This window comes from Rhopalosiphum padi, chromosome 4 (assembly GCF_020882245.1).
Source record: "Rhopalosiphum padi isolate XX-2018 chromosome 4, ASM2088224v1, whole genome shotgun sequence".
NCBI lineage: Eukaryota > Metazoa > Arthropoda > Insecta > Hemiptera > Aphididae > Rhopalosiphum > Rhopalosiphum padi.
This window is the reverse complement of record NC_083600.1, coordinates 18843916-18862831: the sequence shown is the minus strand read 5'-3', so window position 1 is coordinate 18862831 and position 18916 is coordinate 18843916. Positions and strand designations below refer to the sequence as shown.

At 28.5% G+C, this 18916-nt stretch overlaps 2 protein-coding genes across 6 annotated transcripts in view; one reads left to right on the top strand and one right to left on the bottom strand.

Annotated features, from left to right (window-relative positions):
- The first annotated feature begins 783 nt into the window (after nt 1-783).
- LOC132930786 (AP-1 complex subunit sigma-2) lies at nt 784-6524 on the top strand. 5 transcript variants are annotated; one of them, XM_060996832.1, is made up of 5 exons: nt 784-1119; nt 1862-2040; nt 2095-2203; nt 2268-2405; nt 5378-5827. In XM_060996832.1, exons 1-5 carry the CDS (start codon nt 1117-1119, stop codon nt 5420-5422), a joined length of 474 nt encoding a protein of 157 aa, XP_060852815.1. In that variant the 5' UTR covers nt 784-1116; the 3' UTR covers nt 5423-5827. The 5 variants fall into 5 exon arrangements, with proteins under 5 accessions (XP_060852815.1, XP_060852817.1, XP_060852814.1 ...); XM_060996834.1 differs by lacking the exon at nt 5378-5827 and adding an exon at nt 6234-6524 and having other exon boundaries at nt 788-959; XM_060996831.1 differs by lacking the exon at nt 5378-5827 and adding an exon at nt 6234-6524 and having other exon boundaries at nt 792-1119.
- Nucleotides 6525-11667: 5143 nt separating this feature from the next.
- LOC132930785 (FMRFamide receptor-like) overlaps nt 11668-18916 on the bottom strand; it is a 71848-nt gene continuing 64599 nt past the window's right edge. Inside the window, exon 4 of the mRNA XM_060996830.1 lies at nt 11668-12326. Coding sequence (XP_060852813.1) covers nt 11808-12326 — 519 coding nt within the window. The 3' untranslated portion in view covers nt 11668-11807. The remainder of the gene's footprint in view (nt 12327-18916) is intronic.

Here is an 18916-nt window from a genome sequence, read left to right as displayed (position 1 = left end):
ATTGTAGCACAGAATATAACAATTTTTTTAATTAAGATATCTTAATTCGTGGGCTGTACTGCAATAGGTGACTCTATATTATATAAGATTATGTTCTATGTATGTCTATAGTCATTGATTCGGCGCATGCCGAATGTCTACGCATTACCGTAATGGGTATTCTACCTAAAAGTCCGGTAAAAAAAGACCCGCGAAAAAAAGTCCGGTTTATTTATTATCAGTTTAGTTTATCGCTTGTAGGCGACTTTATTAAGTTGGGTCACCTAATACTATTATCTTTCAGTATTAGCCAATTAGCCATTATATCTTACAAAATCGCATATGGGGTTATTTTTTCGGGGGTTATTATTTCGCGGTACCAGGTTAAGGATATAGATTTTTCATTCTGAATTCAAATGTAATAATTGTATTATAAATTATTGCTATTATTTTTAATAACATCAATGTTTTCTTGTACGACATGAAATTTTATTTTTATTTAAAAGTAACAATCAATCTGACCAAAAAATTATAATGTCATATTTTATGTAATATTTTAATTTTTATATTACCTATCTATAATATTGATTTAAGTTGAAAAATGTGTACTTATAAATAAATATGTATAATAAATAAACCGGACTTTTTTTACCGGACTTTTGTTTGTAGATTCACCGTAATGTATATTGTATAATAATTAATGATAATATTAAAATATATCGCGAGACGATTGGCAATAATTGCCGGTTTTTTTTAACAATTTTCAACAGTTTGGATTGATAAAAGTACAGATTATAACCTGCAGGGCTGCAGCAAGTTGCTAGCAGCTGCTGGTGTTGCGTATTTTATTTTAATCTTTAGATAAGCAGAATAACTTCATAGATTGTGTGCGGCTGCGCCACTGCGACTGTGGTACGATATCGACAGGCGACAATTATTATTGACAAGAATACAGGACGATAACTACTGTTAAGTAGGTTGTAAGTTGTAACTCGTAATCACCAATTCAAGAATTAAAATATTAATTAAATTAAAGATTAAACGCGTTTTGCACTACTGCATTAATAATAACTATGCGTTTACCTAAACATAATGGATTGAATGATTAATATTTAATAGTATCGAACGTGGAACAATATGGTGAGTATGTGCGACACGTACCTGTATTATAACATGAATCATATAATAGTATTAAGTGGATAATTTTTAAATACGTGTACCTAGGAATTGGCATATTAATAAAATAACTAATATCTACCAACTTAATGTAACACTATTATGACCTTACTCTATTGAATTATTTATTTATCGCTTTCGTTTCAATACGGATGAGTGATAAAAACGTTATATGGACACGATCGTGTACGCGGCGATCACATACTCACATCTCTCAATCTCTAAAGGATGTGACGTATTATGTGTGTGATCTACTGTCCATTGTGAAAAATATGCATATGACCTTAGATATCGAAATACTATTAACGATTGACCCATGATTTGTTTTTCTTAATGTGCTTGTTGTGTATTGTGCTCCACCCATAAATAGTAAATTTATATCTAATCAACTTTATCGGATAGATCGTACTTTATAAAGTAAATAATTATCATTACTTTGTATCAGTTATTTTATTTTAAATTTAATAGGTAATACAAAACTAACAAAAACAGTTATCGTTAGTCGTTACTAAAGTTTATTTGTAAACATATTTTTGGTTTATTAGTTAGAAATAAGAATTATTAAAATACGATTATACAATTATTACTTAAAACGTTCATCAGTTATCATCTAATATATTTTTTATTTCAATGTATTATAACAAGTGTTCTTTATAAATATTTTTTTTATATACCATATTAATTATAAATTATAATTATTGTTTAGATGCATTTCATGTTACTATTCAGTCGCCAAGGCAAGCTTCGGCTTCAAAAATGGTATGTTGCTCATCCCGACAAGGTGAAAAAGAAAATTACTAGAGAACTTATAACCACTATTTTAGCCAGAAAACCTAAAATGTGTAGTTTTCTTGAATGGAAAGAATTAAAAATTGTTTACAAAAGGTAAGTTGTTGAAAAATTTAAATTAAAATATTTTATTTTAAGATTTATTTTTAGGTATGCAAGTCTGTATTTTTGTTGTGCTATTGAACAAAATGACAATGAACTCCTTACTTTGGAAATCATTCACCGTTATGTTGAATTATTAGACAAGTATTTTGGCAGTGTAAGTTTCATAGTCTTTTATTTTATTTTTTTAATGCCAATATTACTGAAATACTTTGTTTTAGGTCTGTGAGCTGGATATAATATTCAACTTCGAAAAGGCATATTTTATACTGGATGAGTTATTATTGGGTGGGGAGATACAAGAGACTAGTAAGAAAAATGTACTCAAGGCTATTTCTGCTCAGGATCTTTTGCAAGAGGTTAGTTATGGAAACACTCCATTAGAACTTTAATTAATTTCATTAACTACAATTACTTTTGTCATTAGACGAAATATAGTACATATTTACATATTTTACTTAATATCGGTACATAATAGGACTATAATATTATAATCAATAATAATACATCTTGCCAATTCATTAGAAAACTAATTTGCTCACATTATTAAAAAACTAAAACCATTATTCCATTATAATTTGTAATTTAATTAAAATTCATCTTATTATCTATAACTTACATGGATTACATTTTCATTTAGAATACTGATGTATTTAAAAGTTGTATATATACTTATTATGATGAGTATGTATATATATATTTATTAAGTTCAGTCTAGTCAAACTAAAATGATAGTCAATTTTGAATGTGCTTTAATATTTTAAATTATATAAGTATCATTTATTTAATTACCAAAAAACGTTGGCCAAATTTATTATTTAGATGATTGAATCTTTATTTTTTTTATTAACCTGTAGAGTACAAAATCTTGAACATTATTTTAAGTATACTTATATTGTAAAATGTATTTATTTATCCAAAGAACTTGCCTTCCATAATGCCTTTATTATGCTACTAATGATTAATTTTTTTATTTTATTATAATCTGTAGAATCCTGTATCTTACCATTATTATATAACTAATTAAACCTATATTTTTTTTATTGTTATAACCCAACTGCTGTTATTTTAGTAATATTTTTAGCTAATTATTTTAACACACTATAAACCTAATCTTAAAATTTATGCTTTTTTATGTATTCAATTGTTTAATCCCCTATGGTTAGCAATTTAACTCTTTAAAATGACGTATAGTATGTGTAAACTTATTGTTTTATGGTTTATTTTTGAATTTTATTAAAATAATTATATTAATGCTATTTCTTCTGCTTTTATAACTTTAATCATATAGTTAATATAACCATTGTTTAAATGGATATAAATTATTTAAAAAATATTTTTAAATGTTATTCCAAGTAAAAAAAAAACATTAAACAGTTAAATTAATCCATCAGTATTAAATTAAACAATACATTTTAAATAGAATATTATATTATTTAGATTTCAAATATTTTATATATTTATGTATAATATAAATTAATATATAATAATTATTTATAATTAAAGAAATTGCGAAAAAAAATTATTTAAAATTTTAATGTGTTTTTTCTGTTTTAGACTGTTAACTTAAGAAAAATAGAAATTTTATTTATTTAACTTAAAGTAATATTGTATTAAATAATATTGTTAAAAGACTTAATTCCTCAACTAGTTTTCTATCAACTTTTAAGAATTTAAAATGTTGTTATCTATTTAACTATTTTACCTATTTAATTTAAATTTTTATCCAAAATAATAACAAAGGTGCTACCTGTAACCTATATACTGAATGTAGGTTATCTTTTTCAATACAGTTTTTTAACATAACAGAAAATTTATCTATTAAAAAATTTAAAATCAATATTATCTATGGAATTTTGTGTATTTTCTCAATATATACATTTTTTAGTGACTTAGTAGATAAAATATAGCAATATCTTTAAACTTACAATATTATTCTAAATTTAAAATATCTAGTAAGATCAGAAAGATAATATATATAATATTAATATTTTTAAGTTTAATAATAGATAAATGTACTCTAATAATAATAATAATGATAATAAAAATATTTACATGTGATACATATATTTAAAAATATTTTGTATCTATCTGACAAATATAACAAATTTATGTAGTTACCTATTAACAAAATTTATATTTAAACACTTTTTTATCTATGAAATTAAATGTAAGCATTTTTTTTCCAAATCGTATTATTAATTAACATATAATATATAATATTTTAAAACATTTTTTAACTTTCCTATAAAAAATACTTGTACTACAGTTCATTATATCATGATATTTTATATTTTCATCACAGAGTTAAATTGCTAAGTATAACTAAATATAATTATAGTTATTCAAATGCACGTCTTATCTAATAATTGATTGTAACAAGTATCTAGTCCAATATTTAAATATTAATGTTTAATATTATCATACTAACATGTTTATTATTGTTCATTACAATATTAATATTAGTTAATAAAATGAATGCAATTTTAATACATAATTATTCATACATTCATTAAAATTCAAAAATGTTGTAATAGTAATTAAGAAAATCTAAATAAGCTGATATTTATATTCTTCATCATCACATTTTATGTTAATAATAACCAATTTTTATTTGTGATATTGTTTATTATTATTATTTTTTTAAGTGACTAAATATGTTTTACCTAATGAATAATAAAATAACTTTTTTATTATTATTAAAAACAAAATTATTATTATTATTATTATTATTATTATTATTATTATTATTATATGATTGATACCTAACACATTTTATCTTTGGTCATTATACATTATTCAAACATGCATTTAATAGTTATATAATTTTTAAATTAAACTTAATTTTTACCACTTATATTATTACTAAAAAAAAATTGTTAAAAATTAATAATTTTTAAAATGTTTTTCTTTTGTGTTAATATATTTACAATTTAGTTTCATAAATAATTTAATCAAAATATAGGTATATAGAATATATTATTTAAGTACAGCGGGGTTCATGTATTTAGTTTTTTAAGTATATTTTATTAATCAACATTGTTTGAATTCCTTGGGTTTATTATTAGTACAATGGGTTTTGTTTTGTTTGTTTTGTTTTGTTTTTTTTTTTTTTTTTGATTGATCAATATAAATAAATATATATAGTAAACTTTTATTTTATTTTTGTAGCTTTAATTTTGAAAAAAATAATTTAATAGCTATCCATATTATTACCTTACTTGATTTCTGTCATAAATATATTATTACCTGCATGATTATCAGTTATTAGTTGCTTTTCAATTTCAATTTTTCAATTTTGGGATATTAATATTAATGTGTTTCTATGTAGGAGGAGGCAGTCGAAGGCGCTCTGAAAGAGATTGGCCTGTTATGAAAGTATTCAATATAATTAACATTTCATATAATTTTATTACTTGCAATTATAATTGTAATGTTTTTTTTTTACATAATATATTTATATAAATTCAAACAATGTGTCTTTCAAAAATTATTAGTCTTGGATTTTATGTAAAGAGTCTTTGCTGAATGCAATGTTATTAATTAATAACTTATCAAAATATCAGGTTTCTACCATTGACGTCCTAACATAATATTAAAAGAAATAAGTTTAATAAATCTTTTATTATCTGTAAACATTCGTGTATACTATTAGTTTTTTTTTAATTCTAATAAATTTTTGTTTTATATTGTTGCGTTTTCTCATAAAATACACTTTTATTAATGTATTAACTAACATAATATTGAAAAAATAAAAATAAATTTTCATGCTTAAGCTGTATGCGCTTTATACTGACTTGGTTTTAACTGATATTAGTTACTTTTTTTACCAAACAGGTGTGTTCAACCATATCATGGATGTTATGTTGTAAGGTTTGAGGGTTAATTGGTTTTTTTTTTAACAGTTCTGTTCTTATTTTAATATAGTTATTTAATTTTATGCTAATACAATAAATGTGGCGTTTCAAGAAATGTCTGCAAACATTTTGGTGCTACGGTATGTTTATAAGAGCACACTGTGTTTATATATTAAAACTATTGCCCTATCCATTACCTCTTCAGTTATTTACTAATTGTTTTTTTTATAAAACCCTTTTCTACATATTTTTATTTTTGCACCCGGTTTTATCTAACTTTACATTTTATGTGTTACTTTTTATAATTATTTTTATTACTTTATTTTTCAGGAAGAAACACCTCAAACCTTTTTCGAAGACCATGGCCTCGGTTAACAAATGTCAATTGAACACATTCCATAGACATTCCAAACTAATTGATAAATAAATATAACAAAAATGAAATAAGTATTAGACACAATTTATTATACTTACGCATAATTATTATTATCACTTTTTATTATAATATGTATACAACTATAGGTGACAGTGCTATATGTCCGTCCAATTTTATTACAATTTATTTTGTGTCCATAGGCAATAAAAATAAAAAATAAAATTTTTTCGTTTTATGCTCCTATATATTACAGTAGTATTCGTCTAAAAATAACGTTTGTCCGATAGGAACGTGTGCCAAGCAACAGTTTTCAGTGGTCCCTGTATTATATGTATGTGTTCAGAAACCACACAACAAATGTGTTTGTTACAACATTTCAGCGAATAGTACCGTTAAAATATGGTTCACATTATAACGGCGTCATGCAGCTTGACGTTGATTTGCGATTGTGTCCAGTTGTGCGTTGAATATAGTAGTTATTTAATAATGCCACGAACAAACACCGCGATATATTTCTTAAATGCGAATTTGTATATTTTATCATTTAAACGTTTATTCATCTAAAAATGCACAGTATCATTAGTAGGTATCGTAAAAATAATGTACATAATAATATTATAAATTATATATATTTATATTATAGCGGGTTGTCGTAACGAATAACTCACGTCTATAATATAGACTACCTAAGTACAATGAGTACATGATGATTATTATAGTATATTGGTAGATATCTTTAAAATCAAACGTCACTACAATTTTGTATTGTTTTGTATCTTATATTTAAGACATTACATATTATATATTATATTATATATCTACATCTATAAGACGAATTTTAATAACAATAATAATTTTAAAAAAAATTAAAGAATTCACTTTTATAATTTAATGAAATAAGTAACTTTTTTTGGATATGATTATATTAGGTATATAATAGTATTTATAAATTACAATAATTTATGACTATCTAATCATAGTGTAATTAATGTATTGGATAAAGATACCAATTTAGTATTATAACCTATTATGTATGGCAGGTCATGAGGTATATTAGTATGTTAATTATTTATAATAAAGCTGGTCAGAGCACATCGCAAAAAATAATATTATTTACCGATGTGCGAACTTCGATATTTATAATATTATAATAATTTTTAAATTGGATGGGTTTCGACAGTCCGCGAGAATGGCATGCGGTATCGAGGCGGAAATAAATCGGTCGCAGTACACACTGACCTGTCGGTATATAGGTACCTACTTAACGTTTGCGTCAAGTGTGTAAAAATAGCGAACGGTAAATGGCAAACGGAAAACGTCGTGTATGGATTTTGTTGCCAGATATTAAAATTAAAATTTAGTTCACGCGCACGCCATTCCTCCAGTCACCTATTTAAGTCAAGTACGACAACGGTGATTATGATTATTTTATTACACGCATTGTGTATTTGTGTAGTGTTGTAGTGTATATGGTATACTAAGTGTGACAAAAGCGGAGAGGAACCACCGAAACTCATTTATATTCGTACATTAATTGAGAAACGGGGAGTGAGAAGATTTTTTCTGTTTTGTTTTTTATCCACTACGTGTAGTAATAGAGTACCTAACTATAATATAAATTTAAGGGTTGGTGAGGACATATCTACATATAGGGGATGAGGTAACCGTAATCATAATATAATAGTGGATGCTATACACCGTAAAATAGTAATAACGATAATGACAATAATGATAATACGAGACCACAAACTACGATATGCATATAATATGCATGCAGGATAGATTGGCGCTTTGGTCGACGTTATTTAAAGGTAACATTTTAAACGGACTTGGTCGTGGTGGCTTTATCACTCGGGAAAAATGTATGTAAATGTAATTTAAAAACGCACACATTCACACACGATAATCGTTTTTAAACGAGAAGAAGTATAATTAAGTTAATTTCTTATTTACATTTACGTATAGGTACCTATATATTTTGTGGTGGTGCTGTGGCTGGTTAAAGAAACTACGACAATTATAATAATATAATATTACGACATTACGTGCTATAATGTACTCAAACCTTAACGAATAGTAACACAAACCATAAATACTTATAACTTTATTATATCTACCTGTAATAATAATAATAATAATGTATTATGCGCGTAACGATGAGAATTGAGAATAATGTAAATATAATATTATATACGTCATGTAAGTTAATAGGTATGGTGTAATTACTTATAGGTTTTTTTTATTCATCAATGATATCCGATTCATAAATTATGCATACTGGGATATTAAACGGTATCGGTCACAATGCTTGTACCTACACAGGGAATTTCAATACGTAGTTATGTCTAATTATTTTGAAATATTCGTAGGTATATATTATTTCAGTTTATTAAAAGAAACTCAGGAACATAATTTATTATTTATCAATTTATTATGTTTGAATTATCTACTCTGCTTTATAAAAAACTGACTAAAATATAATGTGTAATTATGGGTACCTATACTATTTGTACATAATATATAATATTATTAATACTTAGCAAATGAAATTGCCTTACGTATTAGATACACCTACTTAGGTAAGTACTAAAATATATTTTATAGTATAAACAGATAAATTAATAATGCATTAATGCTAACAAATCATTAACAATGTTGTTTTATACAATTACTGCTTTATCAGATAGGTAGTAATACTACAATAGACGTAGTATAACATTTTTATTTTATAATATCAGCTCATGTTTTTTTGCCCCCAAAAATGTTAACATAATTAATCGGTTTATTGTTACTATACATTGGATATCAGTAAAAAAAGTATTATTGGTGCAATGGGCCATCCCTATTATTTATTCAAGTACTGGGCAGGTTGCAGCACAAAAAAAACTGTAATTATGACTATTTAATAGACACAATTATCGTGCTGCCTTACGCATATTATTATATACCTATAATATTATTAATTTTCGTATACAGTACACTAGTGTACCTACTACCTAGTAGGTTCCCGATTGATGTAATCGAACACGCGTTTCAACTTTCAAGCCGGCTGATTAATCGAATTCTGATTTCCCGATTTTCGAGGAAATTATATTTTAACATCATCGTATTAATAGGTCTTCTGACGCGGTGGTATAAGACGATTAGACGTTTTTTGTTCAACCCAATTATTTTTCCTGACATTTCCGACATGAATACGAAAAAACATTAAAATAAATGCACGAACAACGACTCCTGAACGATATCAGTGCGGAGACAATAGATTGCATAATACCTACAATATTATCTGCGTTGATTCGGACTCTTGTTTTTATGTCAAGCATTTAAACGCCCGAGGGAGTAACACTTTTCATCTCATTTAAATTTATTTTTTATACTTGTATAAAGCGTCATATAAATTATAATTTTTCTTGATATTTTTTCGAAGGAATGTCCCTCTAACGGGTTAAATCATGACGCCCGATTATTACACACTGTCGATCTTTAAATTTAAATTTACCTAATATTATTATGCTTATTTTATGTACTATACCTAACAAAACTCAATAATATATTATATAGTTATATAGTATTAATTGTCTAAGTACCTATCTATACACACAAAAAAAAGTTAAACGTATAACGAGCAAGAACGAACCTTTATTTTACAATATATATATATATATATATAGCACGTGTGAGTCTGCATCAGCTCAAGAATTGGGAGATGGTAATTAGCGTCACTATATTAAACATATATTATATATAGCTACCAAGTAACAGCTAATAATAATTACTGCTTTTGGCGCCGGCAGTAATCGTTTTTAGCGTTGCTTTCACAGGCGGATAAAAGGATAAAATATAATATAGATACCTATACGCAGGACTGCTCTACTGAAATTATATATAATCTACAGCTGCTGTGCCGTGAAATTATTTTAATGTTTTTAAAATCCTTTTTGAATTGGAAATATAAATATTATTGTGAATGAGTTTTAATCATTTATTATAACGCACTGAGCCACATTGTAAGACCGGTTATAGCAACACAGGTTCGGAATTTCGGTGATGAGAGGTGTGTGAAGAATGTTTTCCCAGAAAATTGCTCTTAAGTCTAAAACGAGTGGGCATGTGATAAATTGTATTAATACAAAAAATATTGTTATGTTAGTTTTTTGCTGTAAAATAATTATTTACAAAATATAAGACATGTAAATCCATATTTTGGGTGGGTAGGTACTTAATTCTTTGTTTTACCTGAAATTTAAAAAATCGTTCAGCCATCTAGCTACCATTGCTTAATGTCAGCAGACCTGTGCGAGTATATGATTGTGTGATACATTTTATTGACGCGTATTGGCATATTGTACCTACATACATTATACGCCCATGATGGTTAATTTTCACCGTACTGCACATAGATCCGTGGACAAAAAATTGGCTCAGAAAACAACACTAATACCTTTATACATAATGTTATGTACTGCACGTTTTGGAAATAATTTTGAAAACGAAACGTAACGTGGATTTTCGAAATCGATGTTTTCCGGTGTGACACAAATATGATATATTCTTAATTACAGTTACTGTTACGCATAGGAATAGGTTACCTAGCTGAAGAAAATAGATTTATATATACTAGAAATGTATATTTAGTCATTTTCAATGTAGATCGTGATCATTTTACATTTTTACTCGAATCGAAAGCGCATTGTCGATTAGTGAACGGGTGATTATATAATAATAGGTAGATACCTAAACATATAGATGCGCAACAACAGGGACGGCCGTGTCATATAATATGAATTGTGGTAAAAAAAAGTCCGGTGTCTTCATTATTTTTTATAGTGAAATGAGAAGTTATTTTTGTATACATAAAAAGACATCGATTAGGACTTGTGTAAAAAAAATCAAATTAATTGAAATTCGACAAACCCACAAAAGTCGAGTAGTCCAAAAATAAAGTAGTAGGTACCTAGTTAGTTATAAGATTATAATATGGTTGTTAATTTCGTCAGGTAAGTAGGTAAAAATCGTTTAATTAAAATCTATGTACAGGATCTTTTTACTATGGATTTTTTACCATTTACTTTTTTTCTTGGGACTTTTTGGATAGTCTACCGTATGATAAATACATGTCATATTATTATCAATATGGATAAACACGTCGCACGTCAGTCGTGATTCGCGAGTGCGTACAATAATATATTATACCTATAGATATAATTATAGTAACGATAAACGATAATGATATATAATATTAATAATAATCGTGTGGTGGGACGGGTGTCGAATAGATGTATAATATAGTGATAGTCGGACATCAGCATAGCAGTTGTACCTATATAATATTAATGTTATTATTATTATTGTGATAAAGCCCGCGGGTTCACTGCAGCTGCAGCCGCTACTCTACGTATTGTCGCCAGTCGTGTCGGCGCGGCAAAAGTCGAGCTCGGCCCAACTCTGCGGGATCTGCGGCCGACAGACCGTGGTCGGCACGACGGACGACGCGACGGCGAACTCGCGGCTCATCGTCGGCGTACAGCTCAGAGGACGGCCGTGGCGGTCAGCTGCTGCTGCTGCTGCTGCGGCTTGTTGTTGTTGGCGGCGTGTCTGCCGTGGTTGGTGCCGGCCCGGACGAGCAGTTCGCGTTTGCCGGCGGACGCGACGCCCACAATGTCGGTCATCTGCGTGACTTCGGTGTTGCGCCGGACTATGGTGCCGGACCGCGGGTAGCTGACCGACGACCGGAGCGTGGCGTTGCGCGCGTGCCGGGCCGCCAGGAACGGCATGAACGTGATCATGAGCGTGCGCCGGTACTTGCGGCTCATCGCGCAGTACAGCATGAAGTTGGACGCGGCGTTCACCACCATCAGGAAGTTGAAAATGGTGTGCAGGCCGCGGTTCACGTAGTACGCGGGCGTTTTCTCGGGCGGCTCGTACACGGACGCGGTCAGCATCATCACGGCCGTCGGCGTCTGACACACGCAGAACATGATCACCACGGCGATCAGCGTCATGGTCATTTTGTTCTCCTGCCGTTGCCTGTTCCACACCATGTTTCCCTGCGAACAACACACACACGCGCGCGCGCCGATAAATTAGACGATCGCAACGATGACGATATAATAATAGTACAATGATATTTGACGGGCGTGTGATGGCCTGCAGGTAGCTTCGTCGTGCTAGGGCTGGCGGTATTTGAAATATTTCGATACCGCGGTTATGTCTGCATGGATGCATTCTATTTATGTCTCGATTTAGTTCGTAGGTATATATAGTGAGTATTATAGGTACGGGGCGCGGCATTTTGAACGAATTTTCTAAAACCGAGGACGGATATACGTTAAAAATATGTCATATTATATTATAATATGATTGTTATAGCGATTTCTCTGCTACAGTGGACAAAAATCAATCAAACAACGCGTAGTGTTTTATGTTTTATTATTATTGTATTGACTATTGACTATGTACATTATGACCATATAATATAACTTAAATGTTTAAATCTTTTAAAATATGTCAGTCCCGAGACAAAGTAAGAAGATAAGTACTTTTATATATATTAAATTGTATATTGTTGTTAATATTGTTTTTGATATTAATAAATATTATAGTATATTATTATAAGTATTGTAGTTACATTATTGTAGTATGTAGGCATAGGAGGTATTATAGCTGTCCATGCATAATATGTGTATAATGTCGTGTAAAGTCATTTTGTCTATCCGAAGACGGACCAAAACGTTTTTTATATTGACATTATTTTGTAAACTCGTTATACTATAGGTTTATTAACTATTTGAATAAATTGAATAATAAATTAAAAACTGTCTATGCAGTAGGTTTACCTATGTAGAGCTATGTACAAATTGATGGATTTTGAGAAGCGGTGAGCTAAATCAGTGCTTCTCAAACCGGGGACCGCGAAATATATAATATAAATCTAACTTAATCCTGGTAGTCCAAAAAATAATTAATGGTTTTGATTAAGGGGGCCTTAAGTCTTGACAGTTTCACATTAAATTTAGGGGGCCCCACGAAAAAAAAGTTTGAGAAGCACTGAGCTAAATTACTCACTGCGCAAGGGCCCGGGGTATATCTATATACTGTTATCCTCTTATTCGCACGCCTCTGTCACTGTAGTATATAAACTGTAGATTATTGATAATATTTCAACGATGATTTTGTTATTAATTTCATAATAATATAGTATGTACTGTTATTATAGTATTAGTATTAATAGATCGTATACCAATTGAGCGACGCAAGACTAATGAGATTATAGCGCGGTATATTATTGATGGTACACCGATTGGTTACGTTATGTTTAAGTATTGTATTATAATCGACATAAAACATGGGACTTATATCATATCTTACATATATAGGTTAAATATATAAAAACAAAAATAACATTTATTAATTTGTATACATATTATACATAATATATTAATATTATAAGATGTATAATATAATGATTATAATGTTCATATAATCATATGAGTGAGTAGCGAGTGCACACGTACTGTGTATGCAAAGGTAATTAATTTATAATGAAAGCGATTGAAAATTGAATACGACAGAAATAGTTAGTATGACAGTTAAAAAAATTAACCCACTTGATAGTAACTGCCTTGTTCGAATTAGATATACTTATCTTATTTATTCATCTCGTATATACCTGCGCACTGAAATGATGCGCAGTACAGAAAGCTAGCCTATACGCGTAGGTTGTAACATATAAATGTAATAAATATATAGTAATCTAACTGTACAAGGTAGATCGTGTACATTTTACCATTTTTTCCTGGTTTATATTATTATTAAAAAAAAAAAACGAATTACTGGAAGTGATTCTTTTATCCGCTAAAATAAGCTTTTTCCCTCTTCCACCGAACTATAGATATCATCGCAACATTATTTTTTCCACGCCAAAACAAACGTTTTCTCTTTTGTGCGGAAAAAAAACAATTTCCTTTTCCGCCACAAAATGCAATACAATGGACAAGTAAATAGGTATCTTAAAAAGATATATGTCTTAATTGCTTTAATTTTTATAGCAGATGATATTATTTTTGTTTTTTTTTTCATATAGCGTAATATTGGTGAAACAAATTGAAGGGCGGAAAACTATAATTAACATAATGGAAATATAATTTTAAAATTGTAGAAAAACTAAAAAATACAAAACTGAAAATATAACAAGTAATAATATAATAAAGAATCTATATCTAAAGCCGGACATCAAGATTACACAGTCAATCTGTTAGCCTTCATCATTGCCCTTGTGTGGTCCATTTAGCTTCCTTTATATTTTATTAGAGGTAATTAAATTTACCCGGCTTTGTTTGAACCTAACCACCTGTTCTATTTAAATAAGGCAATTTGGCTTTTAGAAAATCATAACCGAGACTCTATAAGTGAGTGGCTCAACTGAAACTGTACTATAATGCTAAAACCCTTGAAAAACGTCGGTAAAACATCAATCATGCTCGCTATTTTGTCATTTTTAAGAGTTTTAAAGTGACTTACATCAGTCACCACACCGAAATTTTTCATATTTTTATTCAGCTCATATTTAAAGTTCTTCCTTATATTCGGCTTTTATTTTTAGATTTTCTTACTTTTTTGGTTTTATAATTGAGGCCTTATAAAGTATATTTGAGACGGAGTTTGGTAATATTTTGCACCCTTTCCGTGATTGTTGATTTACTTATTGTTACCTCAAAAGTGAACAGCTTTCTTTACTCGAGTGGGTGAGGTCTAATTCATTCATATTTTCTTCTGTTTTTCATTTAGTAGGCTTATGCATTTATTGGCATTGATCTAATTTATATCTCTTTATGTTTCGCATTTCTTTATCCAGTATGGGTATAAGTTTGATAAACATATCATAGTTATCCGGTTAAGTTTAATTTGGCTGATATTTTCTTTAATATATATTTTGTATAGGAGTTTAGGATCAATCGGTTTACGTTGGATCTATAGCTAAGTACAAAAGAATTATCTTTGGTTGGGATTATATGACCGATACTTACATTATTTTCGTAGATTTATAAATAAGTAATTTTTTTCAGTTGCTTTATTGAGCATATATTTGTAACTCTGTATTCTGTAAGAAATATCTTAGCAATTTTAGTAAGATCAGATTATACCTAAGTATTCTAGTATTCCGCTTTGTTGCATTTTTTAATTGCTGAGAATTATAACCGACTCGAACGCGAATATACCTTTATATGTTTTTAATTATTTCGACCGTATACTGTAGTCGTGTCTCGAAATGTTGTTGACTAATTAATTCTATTGCTTCGTCACTTAATTTCTTCGGAAAAACTCGACAGGTCCATAAAAAAAATTTTAAAATAGGTCTGTAAAGAAAAATGCAGCTTCGTCGTATAAATTAATCACGCTCTATATATATATATATATAACACAGGAGAGCGTAGGTAACTGCAGCAAGTATATATAATAAGGAATATATAAACCCTGCGACCATCGCAGGCCTCCTCGCAGTTTTATGACTCGTTAATGTCTCGACAACGGGCGTATAAGGTATATTATATGATATTATAAATTATAATATATAATAACAACTTCCCCTCGCTACTAGCCCGTCATGGGCATCATTATTATTATGACAAGACCGCGGTTAATGAGTTCACTTTATCCCCGCAACTACAGCGGAGGATAACGGTTTGCCACAAAATAATATGATCGCCCACGGGTTTCTAATGATTTTTTTTTAATTCATCGATAAAAAATGTTTTCGCCACTGCGCCTCTTTATTATTATCGTCTGCACAACGAATCTTGTTCGCATTCTCTCTCTTTTTCAGTATCAATATAAATGTACGTGTGTTTTTAATAATAAATGTGTATAAGGTCGCCATTTCCATAACACCACAATCTTTACGAAAAAAGCCTTTTTTTTTAAATTTAAAGTACCTACTACTGCGGAGTACACCTACTCATCCGACCGACATCCATATAATATGTGTTTGTAAAAGGGGAAGCTGTATTGGCTGGCAATTTTATTTATTCCTTTCCATATCTAACAAAATGTATATTGTAACGTATAACTTATGGTAATAGTTGTTTTCGATAGTATAACATATAAATATATTTATATACCTATTTATAAGTTATACTATTATCGAGTGTCTGAAGAGAGCGTGTGCTCATATGAGATTTTAAAAGGTGTATAATAAGTACCTATGTGATGTACACCCTATAATACTAGTAGTCGAGTGTTTGATAAACATTTTAAAGTTTGTGATTTTAAGATGGTTGAAAATTGTTAACGATTATCGCGTTATTTAGTCCAACTAGTCGTCGAACTCGCGTATTTTTGCCTTTTGTTGGTTTTTTTTCTTTTTTTAGATGTGAATAATATATACAAAAACTAAAAACGCCATACAGCTGTATTGTGTTAAATCGCGTACTACTAGTCAACTAGTCAACTGTAGTTAAGAATAGAAACATTATATTTTATTAATAGCTTTTCGCATTTTCATATTCAGTTTTTCGTCACTACTTTCTTTTATATATTATTATTAACGCGGTAGAGGAAAATAATACTGTACGCGTCATAATTTCTGATTAAATAATATAATAATCGTATGATATATACTATAATATTTGCATGTTAAAGATAATAAGTATAAAGTAAATATTGATTCTAGTGATTGTATATATTATAAATTCGAAAAATGTTTATGTTATTATCTATACCGTGGTGATTAAATAATTTAAACGAGAACAAACAAATGTTTATTTAAAAATGAATATAGTTTTCAACCATTTTTTCTTATTATTATTATTATAGCCGATAGGTATAAATTATTTATTTTATAATTCAACAAGTATATCAACAGTTATTTAGCTATAGGCACTAGGCAGCAGCAGATTATGAAAATAATTCAGGACGGGAAAACTATTTAATCGGCCATAAAATTTTTTACATTCTGTATATTATATTAAATTTAGAGATATTTTTGTAATAAATTCTTAGTTATTTTGAAGTTTACTAAACTCATTGCCCTCAAATTTATAAAGTTTACTAAACAAAATAAATCATATTTTGCACTTTATAAAAACAGAATATAATATTAAATTAAAAAAATTGACAGCTTTTACTCAATAAATCATCTTCATTTTTAATAGTGTCAATAACGTTTTTAACATCAATATTATTCAATGTATTTTTCTTTATAGCCATAAGCAGGATTGCAGGATTGCAGGAATGCCTCTAATTATGATTTGAATGAACAGACCATCTCTGCCCATTACCAGAGGCAGTCCATTAGGAAAATTCCGGATTTCCCGTCAGTATAAGTCTGCCTCTAATTATAAGGAATACAATAATATGTATATAAGTTATTTAGAGTTAGGATGCTATTTCTTGAAAACACTTGTATAACTTTGAACTGTTACATTTACATGATGCTATAATATTATAGTAATGTTTGATTAATATAAATTTATTTTTAAGTGTTGTGTGTATTTATATATATATATATATAATCTTGTATGTTAAAACATTTCAGCACCAAGAATATTTTAAGCGCCGACAAAAGTTGCCAGATATTTCTTCAGAAGTCAGATTAGCGATAATTAGAGGATTAGTATGGTTTATTTATGACTTATATGAGTGATGAGTTTGCTGTGGATTTTTGAACATGAAGTTTATTTCATCGGTGATGGTATTCATCCAATGTTCAGTGTATCTGGTGCCCGAATACACATTCAATATTTTCTCTAGTATAATATGTGTAGTAATATCGATTCAAATACTTATAGTGTCTTAGTTTACGGGTGAAAGATTTAACATATTCATTTCTATAGGTTTTGATCCACTACACCCTTAGGTATGACCATTGAAAGTCTTGTAGGTACCGGCCTAGTCGTAATCATAATAATTATTTGTAACTATTTGCTTACGATCATCTAAATTAATTATCGATTAAATGTTTTAAATTACTTCAAATTAAATTCCAATTTGGCAATTTGTAAAACAAAACAAAATGTAATTTGGTTTCTTTTGAATTTAGAAACCTATTAAATATAACTGAAACGGTGCGGCGCTACCATCTGTTGATATGTTAGATATTAAACTACATTAATTTAATATTTTTAACCGAAATGATAACATCTGAGAAATATGGTAACTAAAACTATTGTTATAAAATATGCGTTTTATGCTCCAAAAAAAATCTCGAAAAATACTACCTCTATATAATATAGGTACGTCATAGTCAGTTAAAGTAGCAATAGCTTTATAATTATTTATAATATATTATATTATTATTTATATATTAATTATTTAATATGAGTTTCAATGTTTTTTGTAAAATTATTAATTTTAATTTTTCTTTCTGCTGCAAAACGTATTTAAGCTTAGGTATAATAATGATTATGCAAAGCTTTATCGGTTCTAAAATTTATGGATTTTTCTGAATTGCAAAAATATAATAATTTTTACAGATAATATATTTTGGGCACAACGTACGATTATGGGGACAATTTATTACCTACTTCACTTTACACATAATTCGAAAAATATTTTGGTGTATTTACATTCAATGAACGTAGAAAACATTTATTTTATCACAAACCGTTTAAATAACACACAATATATTCAAATGTAGTTA